The sequence below is a fragment of the Labrus mixtus genome, chromosome 20 (assembly GCF_963584025.1).
Source record: "Labrus mixtus chromosome 20, fLabMix1.1, whole genome shotgun sequence".
NCBI lineage: Eukaryota > Metazoa > Chordata > Actinopteri > Labriformes > Labridae > Labrus > Labrus mixtus.
Window position 1 is genome coordinate 5,618,376 of NC_083631.1, and position 20,854 is coordinate 5,639,229.

At 39.7% G+C, this 20,854-nt stretch overlaps 3 protein-coding genes across 4 annotated transcripts; 2 read left to right on the forward strand and 1 right to left on the reverse strand.

Annotated features, from left to right (window-relative positions):
- The first annotated feature begins 926 nt into the window (after positions 1 to 926).
- On the forward strand, positions 927 to 4,128 carry si:ch211-139g16.8 (uncharacterized). Of its 2 annotated transcripts, none has more exons than XM_061065789.1 (6): positions 927 to 1,060; positions 1,235 to 1,549; positions 1,616 to 1,707; positions 1,825 to 1,872; positions 2,388 to 2,471; positions 2,658 to 4,128. In XM_061065789.1, exons 1-6 carry the CDS (start codon positions 940 to 942, stop codon positions 2,700 to 2,702), a joined length of 705 nt encoding a protein of 234 aa, XP_060921772.1. In that variant the 5' UTR covers positions 927 to 939; the 3' UTR covers positions 2,703 to 4,128. The 2 variants fall into 2 exon arrangements, with proteins under 2 accessions (XP_060921772.1, XP_060921773.1); XM_061065790.1 differs by having other exon boundaries at positions 1,235 to 1,543.
- mfsd13al (major facilitator superfamily domain containing 13a-like) lies at positions 3,690 to 8,406 on the reverse strand. Its single transcript, XM_061065788.1, has 7 exons — positions 7,937 to 8,406; positions 7,248 to 7,562; positions 6,712 to 7,140; positions 6,468 to 6,622; positions 6,285 to 6,368; positions 5,875 to 6,018; positions 3,690 to 5,343 (listed from the first exon to the last, which is right to left on the reverse strand). Exons 1-7 carry the CDS (start codon positions 8,147 to 8,149, stop codon positions 5,202 to 5,204), a joined length of 1,482 nt encoding a protein of 493 aa, XP_060921771.1. The 5' UTR covers positions 8,150 to 8,406; the 3' UTR covers positions 3,690 to 5,201.
- A 3,235-nt stretch (positions 8,407 to 11,641) lies between these two features.
- Positions 11,642 to 19,390, forward strand: cdr2a (cerebellar degeneration-related protein 2a). The gene is made up of 7 exons (XM_061026696.1): positions 11,642 to 11,851; positions 13,430 to 13,542; positions 15,220 to 15,368; positions 15,805 to 15,981; positions 16,779 to 17,078; positions 17,352 to 17,634; positions 17,742 to 19,390. Exons 1-7 carry the CDS (start codon positions 11,773 to 11,775, stop codon positions 18,021 to 18,023), a joined length of 1,383 nt encoding a protein of 460 aa, XP_060882679.1. The 5' UTR covers positions 11,642 to 11,772; the 3' UTR covers positions 18,024 to 19,390.
- The last annotated feature ends 1,464 nt before the right edge of the window (positions 19,391 to 20,854 follow it).

A 20,854-nucleotide genomic window follows, 5' to 3' on the forward strand; every position in this document is an offset into this window, starting at 1 on the left:
TCCCATGCAATGATCGAACTTAAAAACACTTAAAACATTCTGAACACTTTTTGATTATCTTGTTTTCATGATCGTGGGAAGCCAACATTGTACTTGAAGTGAAAACTCGATAAATTTCCCAGCCCTACAAGACAAGTCAAGTACAGAAACTATATTCAGTGCTGTATTTATTGTTAATGCACATAGACATGCACTGGCTAAACATGCTGACTAACCTTGTTACTTTGTGTCTACCTGTTTACATCCTGTTTTATATATTCATTACTGATGTGTTTCTGTCCACATCACTGCATATATACACTTCTTTTAAAAGCTGCTTCAGAGCTGATTGAATAAGTACATCTGCAACATTGCACAACTTTTTCATATCAAAGTTTATGCATTCAACTTTTACTGTAAAATCTTTCTACCAAGTATTACATTTGATTTGATGTCATGTTTAATATGCTATTACTATATTTTAGCTGCTGTATTGGTTCATGTCTGAGACTAAGATTATATTTTACTTCTGTGACTCATTCTTAGAGAGTTTCTGGGAGCATCAGCATCATTTATCTCAGTATTTATCTAAAAAAATAGTGAGAGGAAGCTTAGCAGGCAAGGGTGGAGCTCACTTTAGACACAGATTCACAAATCCTATGTTATTTGGTTGTAGTGGAATCACACGATACCAAAACTGTACACTTTAAAACAGTAAATTGTTATTTTGAGAAAGTTGAACATCCTTTAAGACAGTCATTTTTTACAAGACAAATACTGAACATGATGCATTAAAAATGAGCCACTGTTTTCTTTAGAGTAATGGTGGCTCAGTTTTGCCAAACAGCCAAATTAAAAATTCCCTCTCTCTTTTTTTGTATTTCTTTTTACACTTAGTCGTGTTTTTTTAAGCAGAAGCAGGAACTTAAGTCTTGAGGAAGTGCAATATACCCACTTCCCATGTTGCAAACCTATACCACAGCCTCATGCACTGAAAAAATATCATTTACAAGCTTTCAAGCTACAAACATGGTCCGCCTGTTCTGGTGTTCTGTCCTTCTCTTCAGCCTTCCAGTAACAGGTAAGATGTCTTTGGGTCTTATGTACTTCAGGTAACAATCTTCTTATTGCTCCACTTACTTATAAAATCACAGCTTCCATTCAAAAAACAACTCAGGGGACTCTCTGAAGTATTGTGGACTAGGAGATATAGGACCTGTGTGATCTGTTGTCTGTATCCTTCTTTTTGTTCTAGAGAGCATGGAGAAGGATGAAGGCTGCTCATCGAAGCCAGTCGAGGAGGTCTGGCAAAACACAGGACAAAGCGTTGTTCTTTGGTGTAACATAAAACCACACTGTCTCACCGGAGGCCAGAGCTACGAGTGGTTCTCTTTCAGAGAACACTCACATGGTCGTCTAATCCCGCAGCCTCCGAAGTACAGCCTGGAAGGAGAGTCTTTACACATCAAGTTCCTTCATACTAATGACAGCGGGATCTACTACTGTGCTGCAGGGGTGCAGGGCAAACCGTATGTGGCGCTGGGTACAACCCTGGTGGTGAGAGGTACGAGTGTTTTTAAGAGAAAACTGGTTTGGTTTTGAGGATTGAGATGAGCGTTTGTCTTTTGTTTTTTAGAAAAATATATGGTGAGGAATATTCTCCTGTGGTTTTCATTTGTCCTCCTGGCCTTCTACAGCTTGGCACTAGTGACACTTATAATCAAGAAGGTAAATAACTCATTATTTTCAATTCTATGCATTTTAATGATCCATCAGAATTCACACAAACAAGACTGAAAAATAAAATGTTATGATGTGAAATCGGCCTGTTCCTCTTTGTTCTAGTACGGCTGCAGAATGGGCGTCAGCCGAAGGATCACCAAAACTCAGAAGGTTGTGGATACGTGTCCTATTTAGTGTTTTAATGTGTTTTATAAGTTCTGGAAGAGTTTTAAGGTTGTATGTAAAATATATATATTTTTTTATATATATATATGTATTATTATATTATTATAATTCTGACTTAAATCTTGTGACAGTAGAATAACTTTATTATTACTTTCTCAGAATTCTGCATTTATTATAGAGAATAAATAAAAATGAACATTTCTAATTTCCTGATCTTCAAATCTAAACTCTAAGGTAAAAGTCAGAAGTTCAATCTAATTCTGGAAATAAACTCAGAACTCTGACGTGAAACTGAGACTGTAAATACATTTCCAACACGTGGCCTTAATCCTCTTCCAGTTACGTGTTTATTAAAACGGGAAAAAGCCAAAATGTGTCAAAAAAAAAAACAAGGCACAGGAACCTGCACAGGAAGAGGCTCTTACAACACTACATGAAGTACAAGAAATCTCAAAATGCCTTTTGTTTTGTAATGAATTTCTTCTGAACTTTCCAAACAGAACAACTCAACTAAAAAAAGACAATTCCGTGACGTACTGCAAGAAATAAACAGCAGGAACAACTTGAAGAGGAACAAACGAGCCGTGAGTAGTGACAGTAGTTAACGTTGGCGAGGTGAAGGTCGTTGCAGCATGTCGCCGCTTGATTTAGTCAACACACAGATTGAGTAAAGATGGAACTTCTGCACAGCTTGTGTTGCAGCATGAATGGAAAATCTGCTATTTTACCATCTCTGACATGACATCTTGTTTTTGGTTTCTGTTTGGCAGGCGGATCACAACGGCTCACCTGATGACATCTATCAAAATATCTGAGTTGTCATTTACTGATGTTAAAAAATAGATTTGGACCGCCGTCATCTGACTGAGAGGTTACACAAAAGTCATGAAACAAAAGGAGGAAATGACATCATCAACCAAGGCCACAGGGAGTTATGTCTTCATGAAGCCGGACACAAGAACCACAGACTGAAGGTCCTGACTCACTGAACCTTTTCTCTCAAGTTTAAGCAGTGATAGAGGGACAGTTGTCTCTAATGGGATTTGTAGTTTTAAATATGTCCTGTTGATTATTTTGACCATGAGAGCACCTTTACGAATGTCCTTCTTTTTAATACCAGGCCATATGTCAAAGAGAAAGTCGCTTGATGGACAAATACTGTGTACACATGTTCTTTAGGAAACAGAAAGTAGAAGACAGCAGAGTTAAGGCACACACTGATCATGTTTCAACAAATGAAAGTGGTAAGAAAATGTATAAAAGTGCACTTAAAACTGTTAGCAGACACACAAATCCTCATTTGATAACAGATCATGACATGATATCAAGATCATCTAATTTATCGATCAATACCAAGCGGTCAGCCTGGGTTTGAATCCCACCTGTGGCTCCTTTCCTGCATGTCATTCCCCACTCTCTCTCTCTCTAGTTCTGACTCTTTCCACTGTCCTATCTCTAAAAAAAAAGAGACCTTTAAAAAAAGAAACAAACCTGTAAACATGTAAAAAAAAAAAAAGAATCCTGGGCATGGATGTGAACAAATACACTTTTAATCAAAAACTTTGGTAACCAAAGGCACAGTACAAATGTTTTCACCACTACTTACATTGGACAATGTTTCATTTACAGAGATAAGGCAGTTTTGTTTTGTTGGAGTGTCTTTTCTCACCTATTTACAAAATATGTAGAGTAAGGCTTTTTTCAAACTCTGATTTGTTTGTGAGGCATCCCGATGTTCAATTCTGTTAAGAAATGATTTCCATGTGTATTTGCTAAAAGGCACACAAGCATAATCTGTAAACTTTTTAATCAAAGTCAAAGAGGATGTTGTTTTTGTTATGCCGGCTCTCAAACATCCTCAGCTGAGAATTTGTTCTCTTCTCCTCCGTTACGCTCCAAATGTAAACGATGTATATGTAATGTAATGTAAGAGAAATCCTCTCTGAGCTTGAATGTTGAAAACAATGTTTCACTGAACATTTCAGCTCAAAGTCAGTACATATGTTATTGCAGTTCATAGCACCATGTTGAATTCCTGCACTGTTGAGCATGTATGGAGTTAAAGCTACACTTTGTTATTTTTATGTAAGTAGGTATTGCAAAGATGACTGCAGCCACTTCTTAAAGATGCCTGATGTCACTTGTTTGTAGCCGTCTTGTTTTCTTTTGTGTATGATAAAGGCAACAATAATATCAGAAAACATTTTGATATCAAAGTGAAAATAAATCAAGTCAAATAAGTCTCAGTCCCTTTTAAAGTTCTTGTCCTCTGTGAAGTAAAATGAAGGTGATCCTATTTTTTTTCTTACAGTGTTAATTTAGTTGAACACTCATATTAGCCTGCTTCACTTATCGAAACAAAACCGAATATGTGCAACCTTCACAGAAGCCTTACAGGCAGCTTTCTCTGAAAGTTGCAGCTTTTGATGACGTCTGCATTAACCATGTGAGCCGTGGCTGTGAATCACTTCTGAATCAGCAGGCTGAAATGTGTGTATGAGCGTAAACGTGTCAATAAAGTGCTTTAGCTTTCCTTCACTACTCACCACACAGATGGATTTACTAGAACCACATCATCTACACTCAGACAACATCACAGATTTAAGAATGAACGTTGTGTGTTTGTATTTAAAAATACAATTACTTTCAACCATGATCAACCCTGGAATGTGTAAGATGTAGATACGATTTTTTTTTAATATTAGTTAAATTTATACTGTGTGCTGTGTTGGTTCAAGAGCTGTTACACTCTGCTGCTCAAACTTACACTTCATTATAGGCTTTATATCTTTCTGATTGGATGTCACTGTCATCATCAATGAGAGATGACCACATTTTATTTAAAGGAGGATTGATCACTTCTGTTTGGGCATTCTGCTAATACATGTATGTCAACTTCTAATGAATCTTGTTGAGTTATATGTGTGTTCAATGTTCAATCTTTCAAGTCCCTCTCCTGTGAACTAAAAATGTTTTTTTAGGACCCTGATGATCTAATCCTTTTATTGCAGAGAATTAACGGTCTATGATATGTTGCTGCTTATTAGTTGTAGAGGTTATTGCAAACTAAGCTTCAGGAAATTGGATTTTGTCAGGGGAAGAGGATTTTAAGGCTTTGTTTGGTCTGCATAGCCTGTAGGAGGAGACAGTTGATTTACAATTCTTTATATGCAGTTAAATCATAAACTGCATCTATCTAAATATGGAATTTCTTAAATATACATTCATTTACACATTATTATAAACCTTATATCTCTCCCAAACCCCTGCTAAAGAAATATCCCCAGGCTTCCTTTGATTGTGAAGTACAAAAGTTAGTTGTCAATGTACTTTGTTTCAACTGTGTGACTGTTGCGGATAGAGAACGGCCTCCAAGCCACGGCCTGCAGAGCAGCGATGCACATTGGCACCAGACACACCAAGTAAAACATGACATAGTGGAGGCTCTCCAGGTCGCTGTAAAAAGGAGTCATTTTGTCATTGAAATGAAGAGAATGCATTTGGGGGTCACTGACTGTAAGACTTGTTGCATGATGTCATCACTCATATTTTAAACTGTAACAACACATTTAAGCTTGGACTGTGTTCATGTGTATTATTCAAACATTAAGATGAAACATGAAAAAGATTTAGAAACATTTTCAACCAAAAACTTTTGTTTTAATGTTGAGTTTTTGTTAAATGTCAGGTGTGTGCATTTATGTTTCCAATTATATGCTGTAGATTATGTATCATACAATAAATCTATTGGAAGAAAAGCCAGTGTTAGAAGGCAATCTCTTCATCCTTGACATCTATTCATGAAGATTACTGGATGGGGAACTTCACTTTTAAAATGTTTGTGTAATTTAGGTGATAAAAACAGGAGCCACACGTGGCACAGGACTGAATAAACCGTCCATCTACGCGATCTTAATTTCAGTTTTAAGTTTGATTATTTTGGTTCATCTTAACTGTTGAATCAAGGAGAAAAAAAACTTCCTGTACCTTTGATTTGAATCAGCTCCTGCGCTCTTCAGCCGTTCGTATCCAAACTGGTTGAGGATATAAAGCACGATCATGGGAGCCAGAGACTGAGCGGGTTTTGTGAACAGAGCATTCGTCCCAAACACCATGGAGGAGAGTGGGGAACTGTTAAAAATCACAACAAAAATAAAGAATAAATATGCCATCACACATTTAATGCAATACATGTATCTGATGACTTCATTAGAAACATCTGAATGTTTGGTTATTTGGCCTGTTACAAAATATGCTATTGCTGAATTTAAATTTTTATGAAAACAAAAAACACAATGCTGCAGGGACATATTGGCACACCACATGTAGAGCACTTATTTGCATGAGAGGGATAGCTGCATTAGTAGAAGTGGGATAATAAAAAATTTTCTTTCTACCTGCGTTTGTACTTCTGCAGATCTGTGTCGATGATGTCAGCCAAAGGCAAGCCAAAAAGACTGAAGGCTGCTTGAATGATGACCCTGCATAGACGATATGAGAGAGAGTGAAGATATTATTCAATCGAAGAGGAGCGATTTGATCATGTTATCACCTTTTTTTTAATGATATAATATTCTTACATGTTAGCAGTCAGGAAAAATGCCAGGATATAGTAATGCTGAGGGCCGAGTGCGAGCATGATGGCCGCCATCACAGCCTCGGTGTAGAAGGTTAAAAGGATGATCCTGTAGTAGCCAAGACCGTGGAGCAGACTCTGACAGCTCAATACCAACAGCTGGGATAGAGACAAGGGAGCAGAACAAACACATAAATACATTATGCATCATTTGACCTTTTATTTAGTAAGACACTGAGGGAAAATACCTGTGGACAGATGAATCCTGCTCCGTACATGATGCTCTTGGCCAGTGATGGAAGCACATTTGGAGGAATCAGGTGCTCAGTAAGAATTATGGTAAAATTATTAAAGAAGGCCAACATGAAGACCTGGCAGAAGTTCATTACGACAAAAGTCAGGAAGTCCCTGTTGGTCAGGATTTGCAAGACCAGAGTTCTTAAATTGGAGAGGGAAGGTTCAGATTGGGGGGAAGTCCGGTCCCCAGACTGCTGTGCTTCTGGTTCAGATCCTTTGTTGTCAAAGCGGCTCTCACTGTGGAAGCCAGTATAGAGCATGCAGGCACAGCTCAGTATGGCGATCAGCACCGTGTAGGCTTGGAAGGCTCCAAAGTCCTCCATGTTTTTAGACACCACGCCGCAGAAGAGGATGCTGGAGGAGCCGACGAGAGAAGCCACCTGAGAAAGAAAAGGATGGGGGTATTAAAGGGATGTGTAGTTACTCTGTTAGCTCATGAGCATGCACAAGGAAGATGAGGACAGTGGTCAGGTTACAAAGTTCTCACCTGGCTGTACTTTACAAGTCTGAGTCTGCTCTGATGCTGGCTGGAAATCTCTGCAAATAGTGCACATTGTGCCAGCAGCACAAAAGTCAATAAGCTATCAAAAGCACACAGTGTCACTGTCAGGTGTAGGCCACTCAACCAGTCACCGGGGGCGTAGGTCCGCCACGGGAACCAGGCCAGGAGGAACGTGAGCGAGTAGAGGGGAGCACCATACAGGATGGAGAGACGACGCTGAGAGCAGCAGGGCACACGGGAGTTATCTTGAAGGTATCCAAAGAGTGGGTCATTGACTGCATTCCACACCATGTAAACCACCTGAAGAGATATAAATGCTTAGCAAACAATAATTATCAAGGTATGTTTTAAACCATAAACAGACTGAAACAATTGTAAGAGGCATTGTCTGTGAGTGATGTTGTAAAGACACCAAACATTTTCTCGGTTGGTTTTCACAAATGCTTGTATTTGATACTTTTCTTCAAGTTTGTAGAACAACTGTCTTTAGATTTTGCATTTGTTTGGAAGAAACCACAAAATGAAGACAATGCCCTAAACAACCTGAGAAACTTCCACATGAAACAAGCAATGGTATAACTGAAGCAAAACCGTCCTTAAAATGTCACTTCAATCATGACTGCATTAGTGTTTTCAAAGAAAGCAGAAAAGAACAAGAAAAGAAGTAGACTTACTTGTGATTTGTGGAAGGCTCCCTCTGATACATTATACTTATTAATAAACAGTTTGACATAGTAGAAGCTGAATATGTTGTTAATCATGCAAGATCCCAGTGTGGTCATTGCGAAAGCCAGAGCTGCAGGATTGACCCCAAAGTTCCTCAGGTGTCGAACTACATCCATTCTTCCAGAGCGCACACCTGCAGCAGGTTTATCCTCCGTGGCCATGGCTGCTCAGGTAACTTCACGACCTACTTAGCAGTTGTTTACCTTTGCTCAAAATTACAGCTAGCTAAAAATACTGACATTTGAGCAAAAAAGCGAAGACTACCGAGAATGTTCAAGCTTCCTCATCTTCATGACGGCCACATTACGACGTAACTCCCGGAAGAAAACTTCTTATCTGTTCAAAATGGGTTTTTTTTTTACAAACAAGTAAAACTCAATTGGAATCCTGTTCAACTCGAATTTTGCCTCTACCGGGTTGGGTGGGGCTAAAACACAACCACCACCTGATTGGGTGAATTTGCTGCTTCGTGATTCGACAAGACAACCGCCTATCAACGGAAGCAGGAAGCTGCGACAATTTACACTTTATACACACGTATTTATTGTATAGTAAAGGTAGTAAATAATGGTAACACTAAAGTTGCATGTAAAATTAAGTTAATTTGGAGAAAAAAAAATTCACTGCCACCAACCGGATGTTGGACGTTTTGCCACGTTGCCGTAGAGACAACAGTTTAAAAGCCTCACGCAACACAAGCAGGATGTAAAGCTGTGAACAGCAGACACACACACTAAACACACACCTTTGTGTGTACCTTTTCTCTTCATCAATTTCACCAGTGATAGATTTGTAGTTTTTGTTTATAATTTTTAACATCACAGCATCTTCAGTAATTTTCATTTGATGGACAAATAAAATGTGTAAAATTGCACTTTAGGAAACAGACATTTGAAACTATCCTTGGAGCAGTTTAGGCAATTTTTTTTAGATAATATGATTTAGGATTATCCAATTGACCATTGCTTTTTTGACACATAAGAAACTCTCAAACTTTGAAACATGTTAAAATAAATCACTGTAGGCATAGCTGGATTAATATACACCTTTATTCAGAAACCTTGATAACCAAAGTGAAAAAATTCAGTTGGATGTAATTAGTCTTTAAGTCAGCTGAAAGGTACATTACAGATGATTTTACATGTTATACAGTAGCCTACTTTTTACAGAACACAATGTTCAAGGAAGAGAATAAAGTTAGGATTGTTGGTATTTGAGTGTATTTACATCAAATAAACACCTAAACAATTATTTTAAAATTCTGTAAAGGATGTAAAAGTCTGTAAAAACTTAAATTTACTAAACATTCAAGTCAAAGTGTATTTCAATGTGTAGAAGTTTGTTAATTCTTTCTTCCAAACAGTGTCAACTTAGAGCGTGCGCTCCAATAATCTCGACTATATAAACCATCAAAAGTGAATATTCAGAGACACAAGAGAAGCTCAGTGCGTGGAGAAGGCGCCCCATATACAAAGGCTACAGTCCTTGTCGTACCGATCCCGGTTCAACTCCCAATCCTGATGCTGTCTGGTGCTCAAACCCCTCCCCTCTCTCCCCATATTTCCTGTCTATCTTCAGCTGTCCTGTCTAAATAAAGGCAAAAAGCAGCCCCAAAGAAGTGCATTAAGAAGATGGATTAGGAGGTTTCCAAAAGGAATCAAGCTGGTCTCATGATATTTGCATTATGCAAACAAGCAATTTAATGAGCCAATAACAAAACAAACCCTTTATCTTCATATAAAAATGACCGAGCTTGGTTGACTAGCAACTGTCATCATTTGATGCTGCCAGCATGTGCCGTCTCTGTCTTCACGCCTCACCACATCCACCACATCGTTAAACATAACCGACTACCAGAGTGCCTAAGAAAACATGACAGATTAAAAATTGAAGGTTGTGTGTGTTTACATGAAATATACAATTCCATTAAATGATGCATCACTGATCAACCCTGAAAAAATAAAAGTCCTTCATTGAAGAAAAACTAAATCAACATTATAATTAGACACAGTCTCCTCTTGTTTTCCTGGTTCAAGAGCTGTTACATTTAGCTGCTTAAGCTCCACGGTATTATGGGCTTTATATCTTTTTAATTGGATGATGCTGTTACCATTTATACTTAATATCTTTATTATCACTGCCAACAATGTCTCACTTGTGCTTTAGGATGCTGCCTGACTTTCAGCCAATTTGTCAGGCAACTTTTTTATTTACATTTAATTTATAATTAAAAAATTGTAAATTAATTTACAATTTAATTTACAATTAAATGTTAAATGCTTACAGATCCTCTACTTTGAACTCTATATTGTGTTTGAGGATCCTGATGATCTAGTCCTTTTATATACAGAACAGCTTTTATAGTGTCACTGTCAGGTGTAGGCCACTCAACCAGTCACCGGGGGCGTAGGTCCGCCACGGGAACCAGGCCAGGAGGAACGTGAGCGAGTAGAGGGGAGCACCATACAGGATGGAGAGACGACGCTGAGAGCAGCAGGGCACACGGGAGTTATCTTGAAGGTATCCAAAGAGTGGGTCATTGACTGCATTCCACACCATGTAAACCACCTGAAGAGATATAAATGCTTAGCAAACAATAATATTTAAGTAAGATTTAAAGAATGTATTCAATTGATAGAAAGAATATCAGAAGGTAATGATTAAAATAATCATGCAAAAACAACCAACATTTGGTCCTTTCAGTACATCAAATCTACCAGTTTGCTTTGTGTTTTTTCCAGTTACATGATCATAAAGTAAGTATCTTAGCTTTTGAAGAGTTCTTTGGACGAAACCTGTAAGATAAAGACAATTCTTTAATCCATCTAAAGCACTTCTCCGTAAAGGAAAGTTATGACTCAAGAAATTCAGACATAAACATGTCACTTCTATTCATGATAGCACCAGTGTTTTCAAAATATGCATACAAAGAACAATGATACATCAAGAAAGTATACTCACTTGTGATTTGTGGAAGGCTCCCTCTGACACTTTGTACTTATTAATAAAAAGTTTGACGTAGTGGAAACCGAATATATGGTTTATCATACAAGATCCTAATGTAGTCATGGCATAAGCCAGAGCTGCAGGATTGACCCTAAAATAACCACATATCGTTACAGCATGCTTATAATAAAAATAGTGACATTAAACCAATAAAAATAGTCCATATATGACGATGTTCACTTCCATAGAAAAATAACTTATCTGGTCAAAGAAGTTGTGTCATATGAACAAAATCTTTCCCACAACTTGGCAAAAGTCAAGTGAATCCTGTTAAATGTTTTGTCCCTACTGTGTTGGGCGGGGCTAGAAAAAGGTAAACAATCCCCTGATTGGCCGGAAGGGTTCTTTGGGTTATTTTTCTTTTTTATGATTCGACATAAAAACTGCCTGTCAACCGAAGCAGGAAGTTACGACGAAGAAAACATTTAATAAAATATTTAACTCATGCAATAACGTAATTATTGCATGTAAAGTTAAGGCAGTGAGTTGTGTGGACTAAAGTGTAATATTAAATTCATTTGGTGTAAAAAAAATAATTTTAATTTGTCGTAGTTGCTCTTTACTGCCACCTACTGGGTGTTCGGGGTTACTTACGGTTTGCCACGTTGCCGTGGACAACCGGCTTAAAGTCTCGGCCAACACAAGGAGGATGTAATGTAGTTCAAATCCTCCATACACACGCAGCTGCAGGGCGGACTACTCCGAGCTGCTGAACTAACACACCTCTGTGTGTCTAGTTTCTGTCAGGTGGAGTCTCGCCCCGCCGCTGCCGTTTAAAATGTTGACGGACATGATTTTAGAGGAAGACTTTGACAGAAATGGAGATACTTGGTACGAACCACAGGACCTTGAACACGGTAAGAGCTGTCCAGCTTCGTGGTCGCACCCTGTCAAACTGTGTGGACTCACTTGTTAGTACTTCACAGACAGGGAGCAGATTCATGTTAATGTGAGCGACTTGTCAAATGTTATTGTTGTCTGACAAATGTGTGACCATATTCATTTTCTTTAAATAGTTTACTGCACTCACAAAAAAGCCCCAACAACAAGTGGTCTCTCAGATGAAATGAGATTAAAGTCTATAGTCTGCTCTTGTGATACAGAGTCACAGTACTCATGTGGTCACACTGAAAGATCCTGAGGGGGTTTAATGGTTGATTGTGTATATCATTTTCTGATGCATGATGTAAGTTCTACAGCCTGCTTATTAAAGGTGTGTCAGATGACACAGTGACAGATTTATAGATAGGAATACTTTTATAAATGAACATGTTAAATGACATGCTAGTCACATAAATCATAAAAAAAATAAGTGAAGGAATATGACAATAACCAGATACAAAAAGAAGCCATCGAAGTACTAAAGCTAAAACATAACAATCATTTAAATACTGTACAATTATACAGCTTATATAATGACATACTCTCTGACAAAGGCCTGGGTTGGGATTACTGTATCTGTAAAAAACATATGTGTAACTTTATTATACTCTGTGTGTATTCTCAGATAAATAATAGTTCCATAATGTAGAGTGATGGTTCTTTGAGAGTCTGAAAGGAGTGAAAGGTGAAAGAAAACAGAGGGCACTGTAAGGACAAGAAGTCAAGTTAGTGAATGTTTACTTTAGTTATTCCTTTTTATTAAATGTCAACCATTTCCCAGCACCAGCAGCTTATTTGTTTGACTTATAGGAAAGAATAAACTATATTATTATTCATGCTTCTGGGACAAATACTTCTGCTCTGGATCAAACGATGCTTGATAATATTTTTGGCTCTTTTTGTGACACTTCACAGCCGTTAGAAAATACTCAATCAATCAGGAAAGTTAGATAATATCATGCAAATTGCAGCCCTCACACATTAATGTCATAATTGAATCCCAGAGGGAGCAAGTAAATGACTGCGTGAGCTGTGTGCACTTGTAGAAGGGAGTAGGAGTCTAAATCCCTGACACACAGAGGCGTCAGTCCTTTTCACGGAGCGATGGCAGGAACAACTTCCTGTAACATTCCTAAGTAGGAGCAGCTGAAAAATCCTGAAAATGCTCAGCTGTGTTGATTCAGGAAGGGTTTCAAGACATTCTCCTGGATAAACAGTTTGTAGTGTCAGGACTGATTTAGTTTGGTTTCATTGCCTTGTTGTTGCCGGGCCTTAAGTTATGTTGGCTCGTCATCCCTGTTAGTGGAGAAGATCCAGACTCTGGGATAAATTAGTGGGAGACAGGGTCGCAAGGAAATCCTAAGGCATGCCCCAGATTCCTCACTGATTCACCAGTGCCAGATACTCATGGAGTGAGACAATGCGTGCGTGTGTGTGTGTGTGCACGCGCGTGTGTGTTTATCCCCTTTACACACATAGCTCCATCAGTTGCCTTTGTTTGGGCTTTTGGTCTTGTATCAAGCGTTTAAGTGTTTTCCTCCATTTTTTGACAGACCTCCATTTGGCAGCGGAGTTGGGGAAAACGCTCCTGGACAGGAACCATGAGCTGGAGCAGGCCCTGCAGCAGATGTACTCCACCAACCACGAGCAGCTGCAGGAGATAGAGGTGATAAACGTCAGGAGGGGACTAATCGAGAGTGTTATGAGCACTGAACTATTTTCAGGACGATGTGTCATTGAGGTTTACCCATCCCACGTTCAAAAAAAAAAACATGTTTATAGGGTACGTAATTGTTGTTTGTGCATGAAAGGGAGGGAAGTCCACGTCAAGTACTTCTCTCACTAGAAGGGATATGTGGAGCTAATCCCGACTGGTCTGTCCTTGTGAGACTTTGGCACGGTGCATCCTCTTGGTGAGCTGTGCATCAAGTTAATCAAAGGAAAACTCCTATTAGTTTAATGGCCACTCTCCCTCTTATATTTCGACTTTGAGTAACCGAGAGGGTGTTTCAGTGGATCCCTACAATACTTTATTTTCTTTCACATATTCCTCTTGATTGATACTACATTGTTAAAGCCCCAGTGAGGAGTTCATTAAATGGTTATGAAACAGAGTCAAACTAAAAGTGATGCCTTTTTATGAACTACAAGACCACCGGATAGAAAAAAAAAAAAATTCTTATATTGTGATTTTTACTGCCTGTAACGTCTTTTACATTTTCCTCAAGTATTCAAAAACGAGCGATTAATTTGGTCGTTGAAAAACAGCGTGATGAGATATTTCATCAGAAAAAATGACCCTATGCAAGTACAGGAAAAGATCAGCGAAGAAAAAAGACGTGTCGCCTTGTCCACAGGGGGCGCCAAAATCCCCTTAAACTTAAAGTTTCTCACAGGAGCTTTAAACTCTCTGAAACATTTAAACTTGTATGTCAGGGTGTGGATTGTAGTTGACAGGTTAAGATGTAAACCAACCTGTTAATAAACACTGTTATTAGCTCTTTTATTTTATAACTCTGACATTTATCTTCAGCATGAACAGACAACGCTGATCTATATGAGCTTGAGGAAATTCAGCAGGTCAACAAACATAAGAGCCTTAATTTGTTTACGGTAGTGAGAGGGCCTGTGGAGGATTTATCAAGGCTGAAATGCTAATCCCCATACATCTCTATGATGCTATTTCCACTCTTCATGAGAGTCTCAAAGCTGTTACTGTACATTTTTAGAATCACTACTAAAAGCCAATCATTAAGTCACTACTGTGGACTCTGAATGTAAAACTACAATCTTTACCAAAGTGAAATGACTTACATAAAGTAAAGATGGTTGTTAAAAATAAACAGGGACATAACTGTGAGGACAGTCTTCCTCATTTTGTAATATTACTCACAGAACCACTTCTATTTCCTTTTTCAGGCCCTTAATTGGCTTTGCTTTGTCTCCTCGGTAATAAATTGTGTCTGCCTGTAAATAAACTACTCTAATGACATAAACCAATTACTGACTGCCATCTTTGTTTCCTCTCTGTGGTTGGTTTAAAAGAAGAGTTCAAATTAGGCTGATAAACATGTACTTATAACAATAACCTTCACCGTCATGTAAAGGGGAATTTAAAAATGAATTTATCAGATGTGTTCTTATGTCATATTTGGTCTGTCAAGGTGTCATAAGATCCCACTTACTGTACAATCATGTTTATAAGGGAAAAGCATATGTAGGAGACGACGGATAATCTGCAATATTTTTACCAAATGTTTGCAGACTCATCAAGATATTGTTAAGTATCCTCACAAACACAGAGGAAGCTAAATGTGCGACATGTCCCCTTTCTGTCGACCAGTATCTGACCAAGCAGGTGGACCTGCTGAGACAGATGAACGACCAGCATGCCAAAGTGTACGAGCAGCTGGACACAGCCGCCAGGGATCTGGAACAAGACAACAAGAGACTCATGCAGGACGGCCGACTGGCCCAGCAGAAGATCCACAGGTCTGTTTGAATATCATTTACATGAAGACTCTCTAAAGCCTGTAGACTTAGAGTAAGAAGATAATATTCAAATGGAGAATGGACTTGTGCTTGTGTAGCGCTTTTCTAGTCTTCTGACTACTCAGAGCGCTTTGACAACGCTTTGACTACACATTCACACGACGGAGGCTGCTATGTAAAGTGTCCATCAGTATTAACTAATCCCATTCATAAGGCGCCGACAAAGCAGTAAGGGCAATCCAGGGTTAAGTGTCTTGTCCAAGGACACATCGGACATGTAGCTGCAAGAGCTGGGGATCGAACCCCTGTCCTTCCGGTTGAGAAACGACCTACTCTACCATTGACCCACAGCCGCCCTTAACAGGACACTTTGTAGCTCATTAAGATCAGAACCTTACTTTCTCATTATTCATTTTCTCTCTCCTTTCCCCTTCAGTCTGACGGAGGCTGTTGAAGGGCTGCAGACCTACATGGAGGACCTGCAGACTCAGGTGGAGGAGTTAAAGACGGCCGAGTTCGAGAGAAAGAAAAGAGAGGCAGCAGAGCAGCGCCGCAGCCTCGGAGCACAGAGCATGTCCTGCCTCAAAGAGCTGTACGACTTACACCACGACAGGTACTGCTCTTCTCCTGCTGCACGGCGCTGGAAGCTAACTTTGTGTGTTAGAATACAGATTTACAGGAAACATATTGGAGTATTTCTGCCAGGGAAGCTTCCTCAGATGTTTATCTCTCCTGCACTGTAATATGAGCCCATACATGTGAAGCCTGGTTAAATCTTCTGAACTGTAAGACGTCCTCCAGCTTCTCTCACTCTCAGTCGCCCGTGGTTGTATGCTGACTGGGCACATACAGGTCACCCAGAGCCTGACCAGACCTGATCCTTTAAACATAATCCAAAGAGGAGGAAGTTAATCCTCTCTCATTGTCCACTGTGTACTCGTATAAACGCTCTTATTAAGTTAATGCATCATAAATCCATTACCTCTTTAATCATGTGTTGTTTCCATGACACAACCCTGATACTTCATGATAAATAATCTTATTTTTGCACTCCTTATCTTCATGATCATTCATGAAATGATGAGAAGTCTCGCTCTCAGGCGGCGCATGACCCCAACAACTCCAAGCAATTATATAAGACAAAGTAATGTGTTGCCTAAGAGGTGAAACTTAGGGCAGAAACTCTCATTTGATACGGCTTGATAAGCTTAATGGACCTGACTTTCAGTGCACCTTTAATCTGGACTCTGTAGACATTATATTGGATTTATATGCATCACTGGATGGTCAAAACGACTCCTCTGTCATCTCCAAATGTTTAAATGAACATCTAAATGCAGCTTATACGTCAATCTCAGAGTCATCTTTGTGATCATAAATGTACTCATCTCGTCCCCTCTCCTGGCTCAGGCATCTCTCCCGCGACAGACTCTGGTCACCTCAGGGCTCTCTCTACGACCGAGACCGACGCGAAGACCCAGAGGAGGAGAACGGCGCTCTCCAGCGCTCCATCCAGACCCTTCAGGGCCAGATAGCTGCAGAGCGGGACCGCAGGGAGGAAGCAGAGCGGGAGAGCGAGCTGACGGTCAGGGAGAACAGGGGCCTGGAGGAGCGGCTGACCGTGCTGGCCGGCTGCCGGGTCAGACAGAAGGAGCTGGAGGTTGAGGTGGAGCAGCTGCGGCTTCTGTGGCGGGCTGACTGCGCCAACAGGTAGATCTCATGCCCGATGGACGAGTCTTTAAATTCCAGTTTAGTATTAATAATACGTTTCACATAAAAATCATAAATACAAAACACTTATTAAAGCTTGTTTTAGTTTGATAGAAATCTGTGAATTGTTTGTATGAAACTCACACCCAAAAGACATAAACAAGGTCAAACAATCATTCAAAATCATCAATACAGTACTATATTCACTCCATTTTTATGACCTGCTCTTGCTGGTATGATGAAATGTTGTGCTTTCTCCTCTACTCTCACTAGTGTCAGAGGACCCGAGCAGCTGCTGTTACCCGATACGGTGTTCTTCGCCTCAGAAGACAGGCCCAGGTCGTGGCAGGAGGAGCTGGAGGAGAGCGAAGAAGAGAGCGAGGAGCAGAGGAGTCACAACAGACAAAGATGTAACAGTGATGGTGTTTTGAGAGCGGCCAACCCCGAGGAGATCCACAATGGTCACGAGCAGTTGTGTATAAGGCGGGCGGAGGCGGTGAAACAGAGGGGAATCTCTCTGCTCAATGAGGTGGACGCACAGTACAGCGCTCTGCAGGTAAGAAATAAGAAGTTAGTTTAGTATCGGATGTATTCTTGTGCTCAAAGAAGCAATTCAGACATACAGAGGAGTTAAATAAAAACATGCTTATGTTTGTTATTGAGGTGAAATATGAGGAGCTGCTGCGGCGGATCCATCATACAGACGGCCTCAGCCATAAAGCCGTCCAGACGTCCACCAGCCCTTTAGTGAGCAGCCGAAGTCGCGCCCACCTGTCCAGCTCTTCAGCCATGTGTGAGGTGAGCGTGGTTCTGGAGGACGGCCAGCAGCCCGAGTACAAAACTCTCTTCAACGAGATCTTCACCTGCATCAACAAGACCAAAGAGGACCTCAGCGAGAACAGACGTCCCATAGAGAACGCTGACACCCAGGGCTCTGCCAAATAATCCTGCCATTCAACGCCCTGGGACTTATTTGTGTCTGTCTTGACAAAGGAGGAACCGTGAGGTTGCTTTTTTTTTTTTGTAAAAACATCAACAGGGTGCAGATGTAATAAGCACACTCAGCCCTTGTACTGCTTAGACACGCTGCAGTCTTCCACCTGTCATTTTTGACAAACCTTTTGTTAGTCAACACTGTTCCTTTTATTACGTCCTCCTCATCAGAAGTGTTCTATAATGCTCGATCAGCAGGTAAATTATTTAAAGTATATGGTTAATTGTATGACGAAATACTTAATGTATTTATATTATCATCGGCAGTTCCTCAGATAATGAAAAGAACATTTCTGTGTGTAGCTCGGTGTCTAAATCTAAAGTGTTACTCCGACAGTATTCAGTGTTTATGTAATGTTAATCCTGTAATCACTTGATTGTAAGGTGCTTTAGAAAGAAATGCACATGTCGAATTCTGTGTGTCGGTAAAAGTTGTAGCTGTTATGTACGACTTGTGTTGGAATGTTGTAATAGGATGAGAAATGCAGAAACTTACTGAGTTTGTCATAATTAGCTTAGCAGCTACTGAGAGTTGGTTTGTGTAAGTTGGAAACAGTTGGGAGTTGTTGGCATGTCAACAGAGGAATAATAGTGGAAACTGATTACTACGTCTTTCATGTCCCTGTTCAGCTTCAGACGAGTGCGTCTATGTCAGTGGGACACAAAACATCTGAGCACTTTTTATGGATGAATCAAATGTTCTGTCCTATTTATTTTTTTGAATGAATTTAATAGAAGATTAAATTATATTTATGTATTTGTTGTTTAAAGGACACATAGTTTGCAAAATACACGTTACCATGTTTTTCTAACACTAATATGTGTCCCTATTCCGTCTACAAACCCCCCAGTTTGGAGAAATGAGATATTCTCTTTGTGACATCACATTGAGCAAGGAAGCTCAAGCAACATCCCCTCCTAGAGAGGGGTGTGGTCAGACACAGCTCATTTGCATTTAAAGCTACAGGCACAGAAACAGCCTGTTCTGAGCAGGGCTGAAATAGAGGGGTTTATAGGCATGATCAAATACAGGATCAGAGTGGATTTATAACAAGACGCTTCACAGACATGTTTTAGGGAGCTCTGAGAATGATTTAAACTTGTTGAAAAGGAGGATAATGTGTGACCTTTAATATTTACTACACATTCAGTTCAGCTAAGGCCAGAGAGTTAAATGAACACTGAGGTGTGAGGGTTCTGACGTTTCTGCTTGATACAGGTGATTAAAAAGAAAGAAAACAGGTAAACACAAAGCACAAAAGAAATGTTCCCTTCTTTGCCTAAAGATGTCTGAATAAAGTTTAACATGTAAATTGTTATTGCAGAATCTTGTTGTGTATTCTGTGTGTGCTAATGTTAGGGCTTGTTCTCCAAGATGAATTGTAGACGCTGCACAGAGAGATCAACACTGCATAGTTTGTGTTTGCTGAGATGTTTAAACTTGTCCTCCCTCTGTGGGCATTATCATCAAATTAATCAGACGGAAAAAATGTGAAAGATATTCTGTTTGCAGCAGGGTAAATATGCCGTATCTCTCCTACAGGACACCTTGTTCCTCCGCACCTCCGTCCCACAGTGGACTCGGTGGCCCAGCGAACAATTAATGGGGCTTTGTCTCCTTTCATAATTAGGTTTTACATAACTCCGATTTCCTCATTCAGCTTTCAACTTGCTCCAAATCCATTAAATCTCCAAACAAGGGGATTGCATACCACACTTACCTAATAGGACAGGTTTTGGCAAGAGCAGAAAAAGAAATCTGACAAAAGCATCAGCGGAGCAATCAGAAGTCTGCTTTAATGTTTTGCCCTAACACACCCTTAAAATGTATTTTTACAAAAGTTAAATTAATACTGGTTTCACAAATGTAACTTATCTTAATGTAGATAGCACCTTTCACACAATCATGCAGCGCCAAAATGATTCACATAGGAACAGGCAGAAAAGAAATAAGAACACAAATCAGAGCTACTGGTTCAATTTAAAAGATTAAAAAAAAGTTACAGCAATGAATGTAATCAAATGTTACAAATGAAAGAATGAAAATCATTAAAAACCTGAGATCTGACCATCTGGGAGATACCTCATGTAGCCTACAATAAAGTAAATGTGTTGCTCCTCAACACAAACAAAGCCTAAGCACTGAAACATAAGGTTTCACTAAAGCTAGTGTCATAAAAAACAGGGAGTCTGCAAATATTAACATTACAGGTTTTATGTTGTATTTGACTACTGGCAGCCTCGAACAGCTGGTAGGCCACACCGGCTGTCATGGTTGATAGAGCATATTAAACTCCAACAAGAGGAGTAATCTGAACAAAAGACACAGTGTCAATATGTGTGTGCTCATGATCTGCACTGTGTCTTTACAGTAAGTGCTCCCAGTTTAGCAGGTGCGGCTTTGCCAGTAGCTAAAGAACTTTAAGTGTAAGCTACTTGCTGATGGTGGCAGCACAGGGGAGGTGGTGGAGTAATGTCACAGCTTCACAACATGTTCATTTCACTCCAACTTCAATGCAAACCCTCCACACATTCCTCCATCTATCTGCTCCTGGATGTCTGCCAGACAACCACGAGATCACACCGACACAGAAAGGTACACTGTCAGTGTGAATTATATGAGAGAAAGGAGACCTACACTGGCTAGCATTCAATCAATATATGTAGAGGCCTACATATAAAACCCCAATAACCAAAAGTAAGTTGTTAGTATATTACTGCATGATGTAACCACTACTTCTCCTGTTAACCTGCACTCAGACCTTAAGGAAACGACTGATGCT

Coding starts and splice junctions, on each gene's coding strand:
- si:ch211-139g16.8 (XM_061065789.1), top strand. CDS start 940: ATGTTGCAAACCTATACCACAGCCTCATGCACTGAAAAAATATCATTT. Junction 1,061..1,234: donor CTTCAGCCTTCCAGTAACAG/GTAAGATGTCTT, acceptor TTTTTGTTCTAG/AGAGCATGGAGAAGGATGAA. Junction 1,873..2,387: donor GGATCACCAAAACTCAGAAG/GTTGTGGATACG, acceptor CTTTCCAAACAG/AACAACTCAACTAAAAAAAG.
- mfsd13al (XM_061065788.1), bottom strand. CDS start 8,149: ATGGCCACGGAGGATAAACCTGCTGCAGGTGTGCGCTCTGGAAGAATG. Junction 6,623..6,711: donor CAGGATTCATCTGTCCACAG/GTATTTTCCCTC, acceptor TCTCTATCCCAG/CTGTTGGTATTGAGCTGTCA. Junction 6,369..6,467: donor TTTTTCCTGACTGCTAACAT/GTAAGAATATTA, acceptor TCGTCTATGCAG/GGTCATCATTCAAGCAGCCT.
- cdr2a (XM_061026696.1), top strand. CDS start 11,773: ATGTTGACGGACATGATTTTAGAGGAAGACTTTGACAGAAATGGAGAT. Junction 13,543..15,219: donor AGCAGCTGCAGGAGATAGAG/GTGATAAACGTC, acceptor TCTGTCGACCAG/TATCTGACCAAGCAGGTGGA. Junction 15,369..15,804: donor GCCCAGCAGAAGATCCACAG/GTCTGTTTGAAT, acceptor TTTCCCCTTCAG/TCTGACGGAGGCTGTTGAAG.